This window comes from Anas platyrhynchos, chromosome Z, assembly GCF_047663525.1.
Source record: "Anas platyrhynchos isolate ZD024472 breed Pekin duck chromosome Z, IASCAAS_PekinDuck_T2T, whole genome shotgun sequence".
NCBI classification, from domain to species: domain Eukaryota; kingdom Metazoa; phylum Chordata; class Aves; order Anseriformes; family Anatidae; genus Anas; species Anas platyrhynchos.
Genome location: NC_092621.1, coordinates 20,363,553 through 20,380,186, shown reverse-complemented (window position 1 = coordinate 20,380,186; position 16,634 = coordinate 20,363,553). Strand labels below are relative to the sequence as shown.

General features: G+C 39.4%; 1 protein-coding gene across 6 annotated transcripts in view; it reads left to right on the top strand.

Moving 5' to 3' along the window:
- PDE4D (phosphodiesterase 4D) overlaps nt 1-16,634 on the top strand; it is a 674,141-nt gene that overhangs the window by 607,316 nt on the left and 50,191 nt on the right. For all 6 annotated transcript variants that reach the window (XM_038170325.2, XM_072031125.1, XM_072031126.1 and 3 more), the window contains one exon: nt 11,736-11,848. In XM_038170325.2, the coding sequence (XP_038026253.1) occupies nt 11,736-11,848 (113 nt within the window). The remainder of the gene's footprint in view (nt 1-11,735; nt 11,849-16,634) is intronic.

Here is a 16,634-nt window from a genome sequence, read left to right as displayed (position 1 = left end):
AAATAATCAGTGCTTTGGAAACTGGTTCTCAGTGTTGACTAAGCAAGCTTTGCCAAGCAGAACAAATCAATTTTACCAGAAGCTCTGAACTTGTCAGGTCTCAAAGGAACTGTAGAGTCATGTTTTGCTATACTGACATGGCACATTCGGTGACATACAATGGTAGAATGTGCTGCTAAGTTGATGGTTGGTGTCCTTTTCTCTAAATCAACACTATGCTGTGGTAGTTACTAGTCTGTTACATGATCTGTTACATACAGTTTAAAATATGAGGGTGTTTGTAGACCTGACGGGCTTGCTGCTGGAAAACTTTTCATGTCTAAATAGCTTTTGTAGTTTCAAGCAGTTGCTGTAGTCTATACAGCTTCCTGTTATCAGAATCTGCAAATGCCATGCTGCCACTCCTGTGTGTCAGTGTTGAGCAAAATGAGTGCAATCTAAATGGATATAATGTAGATATGGTTTGTTAATCCAGTCTTGTACCATGAGAGCAGAGTACCGTATTACAGTTCTTATTAGATTCATCACTGTCATTATTTACTTTAAAAGAAATGCAATTTCCTCTTCTTTCAAAATTTAATAATGGCCTTTCCAAGTTATTTTAAAAATAAAATCAAGAAAGATTCTCAACACTACTGTCAAGGACTCACCAAGAAGTGCAGCAGTCCAGACTGTCATGGCCCTAGGCAACCAGCAACCATCCTGTTTGATTCTTTTTTGACTTTCAGTCAGAAGCAGTCTTTGTTAAGGTCAAGCTTGCTGTAGTAAATGTTTACAGAGGTTGTTATGTAAATGTACAAAATTATAAATTTACCCATAAATTACTGATGGGAAAATATCTTTAATTATTGGCAAATACTTATCCTTTTTCTACTAGTAACCTTATTCTAGGTTACTGGTAGAAAGTTATTGGAACAGAATAAAATGTAGACTACATCTGAATTAGGAAAAAAAAAAAAAAAAGGTTTTTTCACTCACGGCATTTAGTAGAAGACATTCACTTTGAAACTATGAAACTTTCCCTACTAGCAGAAAATCATGTATTACTTTTACCAAATCTCCCAGGCCTGGAAAACTGATTACTCTCTTACCTTCCTGCTACCATCATATTCACACCTTGAGCTGCAGAATTTTAATGGTTTTTCACTTAGCTCTGAGGACTATGGATTTATGCTTAGTTTTGTATTCCAGAAGAGAGAGTGTGTAGGACATTGGGAATATCTATATGGTCCAGTTACAGGTTTGTATACAAAGAAGAAAGAGGTACCTCATAGTGAAAAAGCAGTTCTTTGCGTTTCTGTAGACATGTTCCAGTATTTTATTTGAAACCCATGTAGACGAGAACCTCTTACAGGAGTGGTGCTTTGAAACTGGGGCAGCTCTAGCTCATCTGTTAAAAGATATCCCTAAAAATATATGCATATTTTTTAGGGATATCTGATTTTTATGATATTTATATATATATATATATATAAGTTTTTTAGGGATATGTATATATCCCTATATATATATATATATGGGATATCTGATACATATATATGATATATATATTATACTTATTTATATATAAAGAAATATATATATATATATATATATATATATATATATATATAATTTTTATATAATATATATCAGATATCCCTAGAAATATATATATATTATACATACATATATATATATATATATATAGGTATATATCCCTAACAAACCTTGTGTTTCAAGGAAAAATAGGAAGATAACCTGTTAACATCCTGAAATCGGCTTTTTGTGTAGATGATTGTCTTAGTATTATGGACAATGGGCTTTTATTGATTAATTCAGTCATGAAGTACAGATCTTTATTCCACAGTGCTCTTCCTTGCTGTTAGGAAATCAGACATTTCGGGAAACACGTGTTTGATTCTTTACTATGCCAAGTTTCCTTTTGCAGCACTGATGAAGATTAGTGATCTTGTTAAGCCTCCTTCATTCGCTAGACAAATTTGCACCTGAGCCCCAGTCAGCAATATCAAACCTGTCGCAATTACCTCGGGTAAGATCCCAGACCCATTAGCAAAATTTAGCTGATTACCTTCAGAGGTTCAGAAATCTTACTCTTGTTTCCTGTTAGAAAATAATTTTAAAATAATAATTTCAAATAATAATTTTCAAACCCACTCAAATTTCTTTTTGGAACCGTACCAGCATCACTTAGAAAAATGTCTTATCTCTCTCAGATGGCATTATGAGAAGAGCAATACAAGGGCGTTTTCAGACTGAAGTACCTCCACAGCCTGGCTATTGGGGAAGAATCTCAAACAAAGCAGTTGTGGTGTGCATCTCACTATCTCTTCTTAGAGCTGCTCCACTTCGTATAAATAAATAAAGCTTTGAGCCACGGAGATACCGATCATTTGCAGGGCTAGGAGGGTAAAAGCTTCCTCTTTATTATGTATTCATATCAGAACTTCAGCAGAAAAAAATTTGAGACCAGCCTTGAAAATAGTAAACAACCCTGCATTTAGGATGCTTGTACAGGATGTGGGAAAATGTAGTAAAAAAATGTTAGCCCTGTCTGTTCCAAGAGAGTTGCATAATAATCAGGCTGTCAGCTATTTTAGGGTAAACTCTTATATTATTGCATTTCAGGAACAAACAAACAAACAAACAAACTTTGAACCAGTTAGTTGTCACCCTTCCGTAGAGCAGAATATATAGATAGTTGTTGGTGGCTTTTTGTTTGGTTGCTTGGTTTTAAATCTCAAAAATTTTATGTTGTGGAAAAAAAGTTTCCCATCTCTTTTAATTTGGATCTGTACTCATGGAAGGAGAAAATAAAGTGTTGGGCAATCTTCCTCAATACATAAGCTCCAGAATGAGGTAGACAAATAATTACAGTAATGTATCTTTCCTTCACCTTTTATTTATTACCCTGCTTTTGATCTCTTTTACTTCATCTACCTAAAAGTTAGAGGCAGAGATCATCGGTTAATATGAAAGAATGTGGCACCACTTAAATCAATGTTTAAATCAACATTTGGCTCAAGGCTTTAACTAAAATAAAATATAAGGGAAAAAAAATCATTCTGTGGGTTTCAGGGAAATGAACTGTTAATGAATATTGTGAAAGAGCTGAAATTTGCTGTAAGGGAAAGACTGACACAGTGTTTGTCGAGTTTTCAACTTGACGCATGGAGGAGCAGGTTGAGCTGTCTTGTGGTTTTGATGGATGACGTTTATCCGTTGCATACCTATCATCCAAAACAAACCCTCTCCCAGCCTGGCCTTTTCGCAGCAGCAGTAACAGTGACTGGTACTTACAATGTTAGCTCGAGGGCTGGTAGCCTCTGGGATAATTTCCTGAGACGATATGACACAGAAATGTAGCAGAAAGAATGACTGACTCATTGTCCAGTGTAAAGAAACTGCATGACTAACATAGTTCATTCAGTTTAAACCGTAGGTTTCTTACTGATGACACAAATGTAATAACAGTTTTGTGTATCTGACTCTCAGAGTAGTATTTGTTTTCCACCACAAAAGCAGATAATCAAGTGGATGGGAACAGTATTTGCTTAATAAATAGCATAAATAGGAAGTGAGGTTATGTTTTAAAAATCATGGGAGAGGACCCAGAGGCTTGAAGGCTTTGCACCACCTATTACATAAATGAGATCTAATCCTGAATGAGGCTCTCAGGCACTACTTTTATAACATTTTTAATATATTAATGAGCAATGACACTAAAACAAAAGAGATAAGAAAAACATTCAAGATAACAGTAAAGGTTCTTTTAGAACTGGAGTTTTATATAAGACAGGAGGTGCAATTGATGACCTGCAGATACTAGTAAGGGTCTGATTTAGCACATACTCATTCACCAAGAGTATCCATTCAGACAGGAACTTCAGGTTTTACTATTATCTTTAGTAGTGCACCGGATGTGTTGGGTCTGTCCAGTGATATGAAGCATGCTGCTAGCCTGAATGCTGACTCAGACATCACTTGACCCAAGAGAGAAGCTTTAAGAACAAAACAAATATTGAAGTTAAAGAGATACATTGCATGTGTTCTTGGTTTGCTGAGGAGTGCAAAAGCCTAATCCTTTGTCCCATGTAAATACAGCCCAGCTAATGGCATGTGAAGGGAATGAGGACAGTTTCATTAAAGGAAAGGTGAAAAACTGATCCCTGCTACTTCCCTTTCTAATGCTTTCAGCAGTGAAGCTGAATGAAGTTGCACCTTCTCCTAATTCCCTGCTGAAAGGGAATTAGCTTTGCTGAAAAGAGAGCAGGCTTCCTGCTGCCTAACTGAGGAAAGACTTGGAGGTTTCCTTTGTCTTACATCTCCAGGGCCCCATAATGACCTGATAAAGACTGTTCTCCAGCTGCTCACTTTTGCCATCAGTTCGTTTAGTTTATCTTATCAATACTGTGCAAATCTATTTCAAATTCGAATTAACGCTAGGAACACACAGGATGTTTTGGGGGTGTTTTCCTTAGAAAAAGGAAAGTATTAGCTTCTGAAATCATTGACTGCTGTTATCTAAGTCTAGAGGTGAGGTGGTGATTTATTAAATTCATTTAGTGCAACGTGAAAATGGACAACTACAAAGGACGCTTATTAACACTTTCTTTTAAGAAAAATAGTCTAGTTTGAGCATACTTCTTGTTAGATGCTAGAGACTAGATGGAAAAGAGCCAATATGAATTCCTCAGTTCTTAGAAAGCTTTCACTCAGCTTTCCCATTTTATCAGACACCAGGAATTCTATTGAGGTTTCTTTTGCAAAGTCCAACTGAAACTTTTTCTAAACTTGGGTGTCTATAAGTTTTAATATTGTGTTATCTCAGGCTGCACCATTAGGTGTTGTTAAATTCAAAAGTCAAATCAACCAGGAGACACAAAAGCTTAGGAAAATAAACTACTAGCCCTGGTACTTAGAGATATATTTATTTTTATTTTATTCGGTGGTAATTTCTGAATAGGCATTTGTAAAGTTTTTGAGGAACTTTCCTTTGAAAAAAAAAACGGGGATCCTGAAATTCTTTCGCAGATGGAACTCTCAGTTTTCAAGTTTCCTCTCAGTCTAAAAGTTTCAGTTGGTAATAAAAAAATTATGACAAAACAGAGTTTCTGGGTCTTGCAGTTATTGGCATTTCAGACTAAGCCATCAATAATCTGCTTAAAAGTGAAGTCTGCGGTTTTTAATGGCTTATATGAGCTGTTGGTTTTGTTTGTTTGTTTGTTTGTTTTTTAAAAAAATCAAGCTTTTTTTTTTTTTTTTTTTTTTTTTTGTGTGTGTGTGTGTGTGTTCTGATCATATGTTCTAAGAAAGTAGGAAATCAAAATTGTTAGGTCTTTTTAACACCAAAGATTTCCATACACAAATTTAATGATTTGTATTGCTGGTTACTTTCATCCAAATGCCAAGCATATATAACAGTTGCACTCTTCAGCAAAATGCTGATGGGGACAATGTAATGAATGTAATGTCCTTTGATCCCTTCTAGTAGGATCAGACACTGTTACAGAACAGCAAATGTGAGAGTGTGACTATTTGAACCACCAAATTTTTGACAAAATGTCTTTTATTTTCTTGACTATTAATTTAATTTTGTTCTACTTTGAAAATCTGTGACTCCTCTCATGCTGAAAGAACAGCAGTATCCTACTCAGATACCAAATGTTTTACAGCTGCAGGGGAAAATGATCTTCAGGATACACCCTAGCACCTAGAATTTTTGTATTATATAAGAAATAGAATATGAAAGCAGTTTGAACAATGAACCCAGTATTGGACTCCTTGTCCAAGAGTCTCAAAATCTAACCAATTACAACTGTTGAGAAAAATAAGAAATTCAAAAAGGTATGTACTTTTCCTCAAAATGCAGGTTGTTCATAGAAATAAAGCAATAAAAATGTAAGCAGATGATATTTTGCTGTAGTACTACTTGAAAACCTCAGACAAACTTTCCTCTTTTTCTTTATTTTGAGCAAAGTTAGTTGCTTTACAGGAGAACTTACTTCTTTTGCCAGTGAACAAATGAGGTCCTTCTGGCAGGTTCTTATGGACAGTGAAGAACTGTAGGAACATACTTGGCCTACTATCAGGAACCTGCTGGTCCTTTGCCAAAAGCAGACAGAAGGGAAAAGAGCGTTGGGTAGGAATGTGTGGTAGCAGAAGTTCATTTGGCCTTATGGGATTTTTGATAAGAGCAAAGAGTAGCAACAAGCAAACATGCAAACATTTTGACCCACTGTGTCATTAAAGCAGTAAATCATTTAAATATGCTGCATGTATTGATCCTATGTTTTTTCTGCTCGTCTTCAATGGAAGAATGTTTTTCTGATAGTCTGCCATACTACTGTGGCATTGCAAGACTATTTCTTCAGATGAATTTGCAAATACTTAATGCAGGCATACTTCTAGACTTCACAACAATTTATATATGTATGAGTGACTTTATTCCACAGCTTCTTCCAAGAAGTAGACCAAATATTTAATAGAAAAAAAAAAGGGGGGGGAGGGGAGAGAGGAGGAGACGACACCAGAGAAAAGCCGAAGAGTCACCAAAAGCAACACCCCATGCAGTGAAACTAAACTACATAGTGAGAGTCTGATTATGTAGTTCTTCAAAATTTTAGGAGTCAGAAGGGCCTTGATTACTCTGAACTAACTAAAATTGATGTGTTTCAAGAGACTGATAACTTCTTCCTAGATGTCCACAGCCTTTCTGTTATCTGGTTTTGTAAGAGTGTAAGTATGTTGCTCCTACCTTTGTCCCTGAAATATGCATATGGAAGTTATAAAGAGATTGTTATATGGCATACATAGAGTTCTCTGAGACCATGAGCGAAACACAAAATGTTGGTTAGAAAGCCATTTTTTCCCCCCATGAAAACAGTAGTATGCTGCCTTTAGGTCCTCATTTGATTTATGTTTTGTATCTGTATTTCTCTATATGGTCATTTTTTAAAAAAAATATATATATATAATATAGAAATATTTAATATTTTGACAAGTTGTGCATAACTAGACTTTAACATTTTGCTCCTAATATTTTGTGGAAGTTACAGCATTTTCTGTTCAGGGAGATAGAATGGTTTCCATAGCCTAAGGCTAAAGCTAGTGACATGGTGTAAATCAGTTTATTGGGAAAGCCCTACTGATCATCACAGTCTGAAAGAAGACCAGTCCTGGTCATCAACACACAGTCTGTCCATGTATGAGGCCCCTGACTGGCATAAAGGATTTTTCTTCACTAGAATGGAAACTTGGAGAGATTCCTGGCATGGAAGAAAGTGAGCGTTCAGAGTGGAACCATCAAAAAAGCTTTTGAGAAAACCGCTGCAGCTGAGTTGTCTGCCCAGATGCTCACTCCAAAATCTGGTCAAGAGTATTCTGTTTTACTTGTGATTGGGGGGGGGGGGGGGGGGGGCGGGGGGGAGGAAATATTACCAGATTTCTAGATGCTAAACAAAAAATATCCTTCATAATTTCATTTTATCAACAGTATGAGATGTGAACACTCCACAAAGAATGCCTTTTGAGTCACAATACTTACTTCTCAGTAATACCTGAATATTTTTTTTCAGTTGTGAAATGGGTGACTAAGAAAATGCATGCAGTTTCTGTGCTGAATCAATGCTAATATGGCTATGTAAAATAGAAGGTGCCAACGTTGACTGAAGTGTTGAAGTCACTTGAATATATAAGCCTAATGGCTTATATATTCAATTAAGGCTGTTAAGTACTAGCATCCTCATTTACAGAAAATAATAATAGTAATTTGAGCCACAGAACATTTTTTTTTTTGAAATGCTGTAGTATTAAGAGAAACTGCAGCTCTTGGCCCAGTGATTCTGTTGCTCCAAACTCCAATCTTATGCTACACGGAAAATCGTGAAGGTGGCCAGAAAACTCAGAAGATGACCAGGGTCTGAGTCTCACAGAGAGTCTCTCTGATATTCACCTCATCTTTATTTTGAGTAGCCTAGAGGTTTCCAGAGCTTCTTCCACTTGCCAGTGTCCTCAAAAGACAGTACACATGCTGAGCCCATCTGGAGCATGGCATTGCTTTTCTGTGACCATATCTTGCCTCCAAGGCACTCCCATTTTAAGGCTTGCAGAGTCAACTCTTTTTTAGGCTCTTCACATCACATGGTCTCGACTGATGAAACAACAATGAAGAACCTGTATTACCTTTTCCTTCTGCTGTGCTAAAATTGCTTAAAGTACTGAAAAGGTTAGTGTAAGTACAATTCAGAGAAAAGAATAGTATTGCTTTTTGTCCTCTAGGACACTGTATAAGAAAATCACGATGAACCATTTAATTAAGTGGACATAATTCCTAACTATTGTAATATGGTAATTTTCCCCTTTGAAATTTTTCAACAAAAGTTGTTCCCAAAGAAGGGTGCAGATAAAAGCACAGCTATTTCTGGTGTTTCATTAGGAGTTGTGCTAAGAATCAAGTATTTTACAAAAACAGACAGTAGAACATCCTTTAAAAAAAAATGCTTGTGCAGCATCAACTGCTTATGTCTGAGCTTGTTCATCTTGCTAGCCTTTGATTTTTTTTTTATTTATTTTTTCTATGTACCACTCTGAAAGCTACATGTGGTGGGATTGTTTGTATTAATCTGTGAACTGTGAAGAGAACGTTTGCTGTCACTTCCTTTTTTTTCTAAAAGCATACAAGAAGCAGCATGCAAATTTTAAAGCAACTGGTGTTAAACACTGTAATAAGTTACAAAAAAGCACTTTTTAAATGTCAAAAAAAACCGCTGATTTACAAAAGTTAAAGCTTGGTCTGGTGCTTATGCCAGAAAACTGATCAGTGCATGAGTCCTAGTTGGGAATTTCAGGGTGCTACCCTAGAGGTAAGAGGGAGGTCAGAAACAGTGTTGTGAGGCGGTCACAACTGAATGGCGTATATATATATATATATATATGTATGTATATATATATATTAGTGCAGTGGTGATGAGGTGTTATACTTGGAAAGCTGTTAACCTAGACAACATTTTCCACCACATTGTGTAACGACAGTGTGGGCCACAATTACAGCTTCAGGACTGTTAAGAAAAGCTTCCCTTATAGTTCTTCAGAACTGCTGGAGCAGCAGGGGATGTTTGCTTGATGAGGACTTTGTCATTGTTTAGAGTTCCTTTTATTTCCATTTAAGTTTACAGAGCTATCCTGATGGTTCTGCAGTCTGAGAGCTTGCGGGAGGTGCTGAGTCCAGCAGGTCTGTCTGGTGGTATTTAGCCAAACCTTTGGCCATCAGAAGTTTCCTAAGTCAGATTGGGCAGCTGGGGTCCTCACAGGACCCCATTCCCATTCTTGAATGTGGGAGTCAGCAACAGGAGGTTGTCAGAAACATCCTCCTAAGGGTGATGGAACTTGCTTGTGGGTGTTGGATTCTGTTCTCTAATGTGCAATAAGATAGTGCACAGGTGGGTAGTAGGTAAAGATTTGGAAATGTAAGGTGCTGTAGGAAATATATATCATCGCTACATGGATAACAAGAAGTTCAAGTTTGAAAATAACAGTGTTTTGTTACTTTTACCTAAGTATGGCATCCTGCAAGTTTATTTTGTTTTTTTTTTCATACTTCTCAGAAAAAAAACTCACACTTTTAGTTGTGAAGTATTAGAAAGGATGATGCTTAGTTTTGAAGAAAAACATGAGTTTCCCAATACCTGATTTTCAAGAACTGCTGAAGGGCAGGCTGCAGGCTAGCAGCAACACAGCATTGCACAGATTCATTTTACCTCACTTCATTATGCGTGTTATCCGCGATGAAATCATTGTAAAGGTCATCAGATAACTATGCATATGTTAACCTCCTCTTCTGCTTCATCAAAAGCATTTAACACAACACACTATTACAAACATATTATAAACAAAGTGATTTCTATTTCTAGTATGGATCTCGATGGAACCTACAGTATGAGGTCAATACTAGCCACCTCCAATAATTAGCTGCAGTTGCCACTCTTTACAAATAATGTATGAAGCTAGTGAGCTGTGATGCCTGCTGCATTACAGCAGGCCACAGATTCTCTTCTGATGGCTAAATAGTCTGGGAAATCCTGATTTTATTTACCAGGGGATTTTTTTTTTTTTTTTTTTTGGGGGGGGGGGTCAGATGCAGTGTGCATAGTAAGCATGACATGTTTGAAACACAGTATCTACAATTCAGTGAGAATGGGTTTTGGTGAGTGTCTGTAAGTGTTGTGTTTGTAGAGGTGACAGATTAATCCTGATGTGGGCAAGCACTGCAACATTTCCTTTAAGCACTTTTGCCAGTTAATCTCAATCCAAAGTTGTTCTTGCTTTTTGCCTTTTGCCAAAAGAAAATGGACATTATTCAAAATAATAATTATGCAAGGTTTAACAGCTTTGAGGGAACTCAAAGGTCTGGAGCATGTGCTCTGAAATGTAAAAAGATATGAATCAGGTATCCTGGATGTTGAACAGTAAAGCAATGAGCTATTTGGTACTAGCCCATGCTAGAATTATTGTAAAAGGAGTTTTAGTTAATTTGCTTGCTGGATTTTTTGCTTGTCTGATATCTTGAGGAAAAAAAAAAAGTTATTTTTGTGTGGAACAAGTTGAGGGAGATGTTTTGGATGGGAATAACAAGCCCACTGAACAAACATTTCTCTACCGTGGAGTTACATTTGCATGTAGCTGATCCAGAACCATGCGTGCCAGGAGTTTCAAAACTTCATGTTTCAGATACAGTGCATGCAAAGCCAGCACGTCAGGGCTAAAACGCACTGAGCTCTTGGTTCAGTGCAGAGCAGAATTTTCCCTAGATATATTTAAGAAAAAAAAAAAAAAAAAGTCAGGCTGTGTAGGTGAGATTGCACCCCTAGACATGGGATTATTTTTCTGTAATTAATTGCATACTGATAGATCTCCCGCAGCTGATAAAGGAACGTCTTTCCCTGCATGTGGGTCACTTCTGCAAGTTTTAGGCCAGGTGCCACGAGGCAGTCATGATCGAAATGTTACCGAGGGTCCATTTCCAACGTGGGGTCCCTTTCCAAAACTTTCACCATCCTTTTTTTTTTTTTTTTTTTTTTCACTTAGGGCCAACGTGTGTTAGATACTCTGTGCACACGCACGCACGGATACACGCGATCCGTGGGGCTTGAGCAAATGTCCCTGCAGCACCTGAGCCCTGGCAGCTGGCTGCTCCGCTCCGGCCAGGCGCCCTTTTGGGACGGGGACGGGGCGGGGGTCCCCTCGGGCAGCCGGCACCCGTCGGCGGAGCGAGGAAAACAGGAAACGGCGCTGATTCAGAGCCCTGCCTGCGCCTCCCCGCTGCCGGGCCGCGGACCGGGGCTGCGGCTGGGGGCTGCCCCCGGGACGGGACGGGACGGGGCGGGACGGGGCGGGGCGGGGCGGCCGCTGAGCGCCCGCGGAGCTCCGCGAACGGCCCCGGGAGGCGGCGCTGCGGGCGGCACACGCGTCCCCGGGACGACACGGGGCGGAGCGGGGAAGTTTGTGCTCGCTGCCCGGCACACGCCGCTGCCGCCGGCCGCAGCGCAGCGGGGGCTGCGGGCCCCGAGGGGGAGCGGAGCCGGGCGGCGGCCGGGGCAATATGAAGGAGCAGCACCCATGTGCCGGCACCGGGCAGCGGGGAGCGGGCGGCCGCGGCAGGATGGACGCGCTGCAGCTCGCTGTTAGCCCCGTGAAGCGCTTGAGGACTGAGTACGCCTTTCCCTATCTCTTCGCAGAGGAGGCCTACCAAAAGCTGGCCAGCGAGACCCTGGAGGAGCTGGACTGGTGCCTGGACCAGCTGGAGACCCTGCAGACCAGGCACTCCGTCAGCGAAATGGCCTCGAACAAGGTAGGAGCCCGCGCCCGACGCATGCCAGTGGTGCGGGGATGGGGATGCCACGGTCCCATTAGCGGTCCTGGTCCCGCTTCTGGTCCCAGTCCCGGCGGTAGCCGGCGTGTCCCCGGCCGTGGGACGGCGGCACCGGGTCGGCGGGGGTTGCTGCCCGCCGAGGGGATGCGCTGCCCGAGTGGCTGAGAGGCGCACCGCGGGCAGAGAGGAAGCCTGCTGTGGTGCTCCTGAAGGGCTAGCGTTGGTCATTTTAAACAGGCAGCTCTGTTCAGACCCCGGGGACAAATGGTGAAAGTAATGCGGGCGTTTGGACTTGGAAAGTTATGCCTTTTCGCTGTGTGTTGCAATGTCTAAACCAGAAGAGACTGTTTCTGACTGCTGGTGATGTTCAGTTGCTCGTTCTTCTCACACGCATCCCACTATGAACAAGAGCTCTTTCCTAGAGAAGCATGTAGAAAGTAGTGCTGTGAAGAGGTGGCAAAAGTAGTTCTCAATTCCAGGACTGATACAGACTTAATTGTATTTGTCAGCAGTAAGGCCACCAGTTTTCCTAAGACAGTTTGGAAGAGATGAACATGCGCAACTGGCGTGTGACTATAACAGTCATGATAGATACTGAGACCCAGAGTGTGTTCCCGAGACCAAGTGCACCTCACTTCATCAAATTTCAGAATATCCAGGGAACGTGCGCTGGGCTCTGCTGTGACTGAAAACTTTGTTTTGCAGTTTCAAGAGTTTGCATGTACAACATTCATGCATACACTTTCTTTCATGATTTTGGTTTACGAGCAACATGTAGCTGCTACATTTCTGGTGTTAATTGCTGAAGCCAAGTTAATAAGCCTGCTGTCTTGCTTCAGAATGTATTTTTTGCATTTGTCATCAACAGATATTCCAAGTATTTGGGGAGCTACATGTACAATAAGAGAGAAGAAGGTTTTAATTATAGCAAATAAATGGGCTGTTTCTTGCCTCACTTACGTCTGTAAAAGCTGCTCATGATTTGTAGTTTAGCAGCTATATTTTACAGCCCTTTTAGTTGCAATTAGGATTTTTGAAAGTCAAAAAAATGTTGAGAGTGTTTTGTCTCGGCTTATGCCCTTTTAAATTCTGCTGCCCTCCTTTGATTGCCCTTACCAAACATCTGCTATTTCTTCTTGTCTGCTTTTTGAGCTCATGTTCAACTCAGCCTGTGGGTAAGATGTGGATTGTTCGCACTGTAGTGTGGTTTTGTCCTGTAATAAAACCAGTTTATTTCTTTGTCATGCCTTGTGCTTCTCAAGTCTTCAGAGACTCTTGGCAGCAATTAAATCTCCATTATTAAGAGTTACCCGCTTGGCATTGCCCTATTCTCAGAACCATTTTCAGATTTTATTGCCAGTTGAAAGATCTAATTATTCAAGACATACTGGGTATGTGCCATCAAGATACAAAGTCAAGAGTTTTAGAGTTCATTTCAGCATTTTGAATCTAGTGGTAAAATTTGCATTATTTTCAAAGGGAGTAAGGTCAGACCCATGCCTGGGGTCTGATCTTGCCGTACTGTGAAGTTTGAACATCTGTCAATTCCCCTATTTGTAGTGTCCCCAAGACACTAAAGATAAAAATGATTATGAATCAGTTCTACTCAAGTTCTCCCATATATACTCACATTTTTTCTTAAAAGAGGGCCTATTTTTAACATACAACATGATGACTGCTTTATATCTTTAAGAAAATACAAAGGTGCTACATCTAACACTAGTTTGCTTGTATTTGTTTGAACTACTTAGAGAGTTGTTTGCTGTAGATTACAGGATAAACACTCTTCACATGTATTTATTCAAATGAAAAAGAAAATGTGATTCAGAGAAAGTTTGTCATCTTGTAATTTCAAACATAACATGCGGGCCACACAGTAATCCTAGTCGTCAGAGTTAATCTGAAGGTCAGTAAGAATGATGCTGAGTTTTACATCAAAACTGGAATTTGGTGTCACAGCAATGTATGACCTTAGTCTGCTTGATCTATGAAATATGGTTGGACATGTCTAAGGCACTTAGCTGCTATGTATAATTTCATATTGCAGTATTTAGGAAGAGTCTGCTATTACTATATTGGGAAGAAATAGCCACTGCACAGCTTTGGAGGTCATACTCAGTCATTGAGATATACCTTTATCCCCATTTTTGGGAAATCTTTCCACCTTGTATAAAAATCTCTGTGATGTCTTTCAGGGCTTTTTAATTTTTTTTTTTACTGTTAAAGAAAAAAAAAGCTGTTAGTCGTAACGTGAACAATCTTGCATGTAAATAAATGAGCCCATGTAATAATGCAAGAAAACTCAGTGCAGAAGAATTTTACTTTTAGGTGTGAAACAGATTGTTCTAAATAATCATGGTACTCTTGAGTATGAAAACATATCCAGTTTTGAGAGACAGCACCTCCTATCTTAATGTAACTGCAAACTGCAACATCTCTGTAAAGCACATATGTAAGTGGAGTTATATTGGTTTATGTTGAAGCCTGAAGAACAGAAACCATTCTCAAGGCTGAGGAAATACAATTAAGTCCATCAGGAATATTCAAAGGTACCCAGCCCTCTACACCATGAAAAATTCCTGCAAAATCAGGTGAGAATCACGGAATCATAGAATTGTAAGGGTTGGAATCATCAAGGGATGATCCCTCAAGGGATCATTGGGTCCAACCCCCCTGCCAAAGCAGATTCAATAGAGAAAAGCATGTTCTCTAGAGAAAATCAAGAGAAGGAACGCTGTAGGTACATATCATGTTTTCTCACTATATTTTCCTTTCCCCTTATATGAGTTTCTTTAAGAAATAATTTTTCTTTTTTTTTTTTCCTTTTACCCTAGATTCTCAGCTACTTCTCTTATGTACACCCCACACTTTTTGCATATAACAACATTTTCATCCATCTTAGCTTTGTGTATTTACATGAACTTGTGTGAGATATAAGGGGTGAGCTCTGCATCATGTATGAGCTTTTGACCAACATGCAAAGGCTGACATAGCAGTGTTCAAAGTAACAGAGAAGAAACAATATGACATGTCCTGAATGCCTGAAGCAGGCCAGTTCTGATCTCTGATCCCTCTCCTGGGTGGCGAGCAGGCAGCCAGAACCACTGCATCCTAGTGGAATCCCCTTACTGTGGTGATGCTTGTGTAGGACTTGCCTTGGCATACCCCAATCCGAGTGTATTTATTTTGTTTAGATGCTCCTGGTACTCAGTTAGTAGTAGTCAGTGATGTGCCAGCTCACAGCTTTGTGTGACTGAAAGTAAGGTGATACAGAGAGATGAAAAGATCCTTTTTTTTCGTCTCCCTGCTTAAAAGTGCTTGAACCAGGAGGCATGGCGCATTTTCCCCAGGGGATGAGCCCTGGCGTGTTGTGACAGTAAGTGCAACCCTGAAAACTGGAAGTGTACTATGGGTCAGCTCCATGGGAAGGCAGCCACAGTGCTTGGCTGACGAAGTTATACTGGGATCACTGTAAAATCCAGAAGATGCCCCATGTCCAGCTGTCCTGGTGATAAGGAGCTTTCCAAGGGCTGAGAGGCATTGCGCATGAAGTAACAGGTGGATTAGGGCCATGATGCACCCATAGGCGTAGGTTGTTGATAAATCCCTTTTCGGAAAGATGCTGTATTAAAACGCATTATCAGTTGTTATTACGTTATTACAATTCTTACAATACCTTGTGCTCGCTTAAATTACCAGCTTCTGGAGTTGGTGTTATCTACAGAATCCCAGTTTTTTAACTAAAAACACAGGAAGTTTCTTGTCCTTTTACCTGTGCAGAAAACCTGTAAGATCTTTAGGCTCAGAGACTAGAAAACAAATGAGCACTTTAAATTATGAAAATAGATGAAAATGTTTTTCATGTTTGGAGACTAATTTCTTATTTTCCATGCCATGTACTGTTAATATTGACTAATATCTGTGGACTGTGGCTCTATCATTGTTGGTGTTTTTTGTTTTGTTTTGTTATGAGTCTTTTTTTTTAAAGTGATATTTATTTGAATTGAAAGAAATTAATTAGGAAATGCTTTAGCAATTTGGATCACTAAAGGTAGGATCCCAGCGCATAGTCAGTTGCCTCTGTGTTCTGATTTCCAGAGATGCTAACGGGCAACAGTTTCTTCCAAACTGAATTGTCAGTAATGTCTCTGTTGAAAAACAGAGTTTTTATGTGCCTACTAGCTTGCTGATTGTGGTTTCTTAACTTCAGATTAAGTGCCTGATTCTGGATCTGGACTTGATATTACTACTGTGACAGACAATAGATGTATATATGACAGCCAATACAAAGGTGCAGCAAACAGTTTCTGCTGGACAGCACTAATTGTAGGTTAGTCAAACGTGAAGTAATACTTATAATGAAACTGATATGCAAAAGCATGTTTTCACTTCTGTAATCATGATTTTTGCAAACACCTCCAGTGCAATGCTCTGGGGGTGTCTGAGTATTTGAATTTAGACATGGAAAAAAAGCAATTTGTATTGCTTTTGTTTCAATGTTAAGTTTGCTGCAGTTTACAGCATTATTTTTTTTTTTTCAGGATTTGCTAGTAACTGGTCACAAACAGGAGTATGGAAGAGGTCACTTGAGATTAATGTAAGGGTTGTGACAGAGGTTCCTTTCCTGCTATATAAACTTCCTTTCTCGAGGAAGCTTTTGTAGATATCAAAGCTAACAATTTTTAGGTTTCATGTAGTATGACCATGCCAACTGGTCAAAAAAGAATTTGAAAATACTTTTTAAAAGAAGACCTATATTATAGTT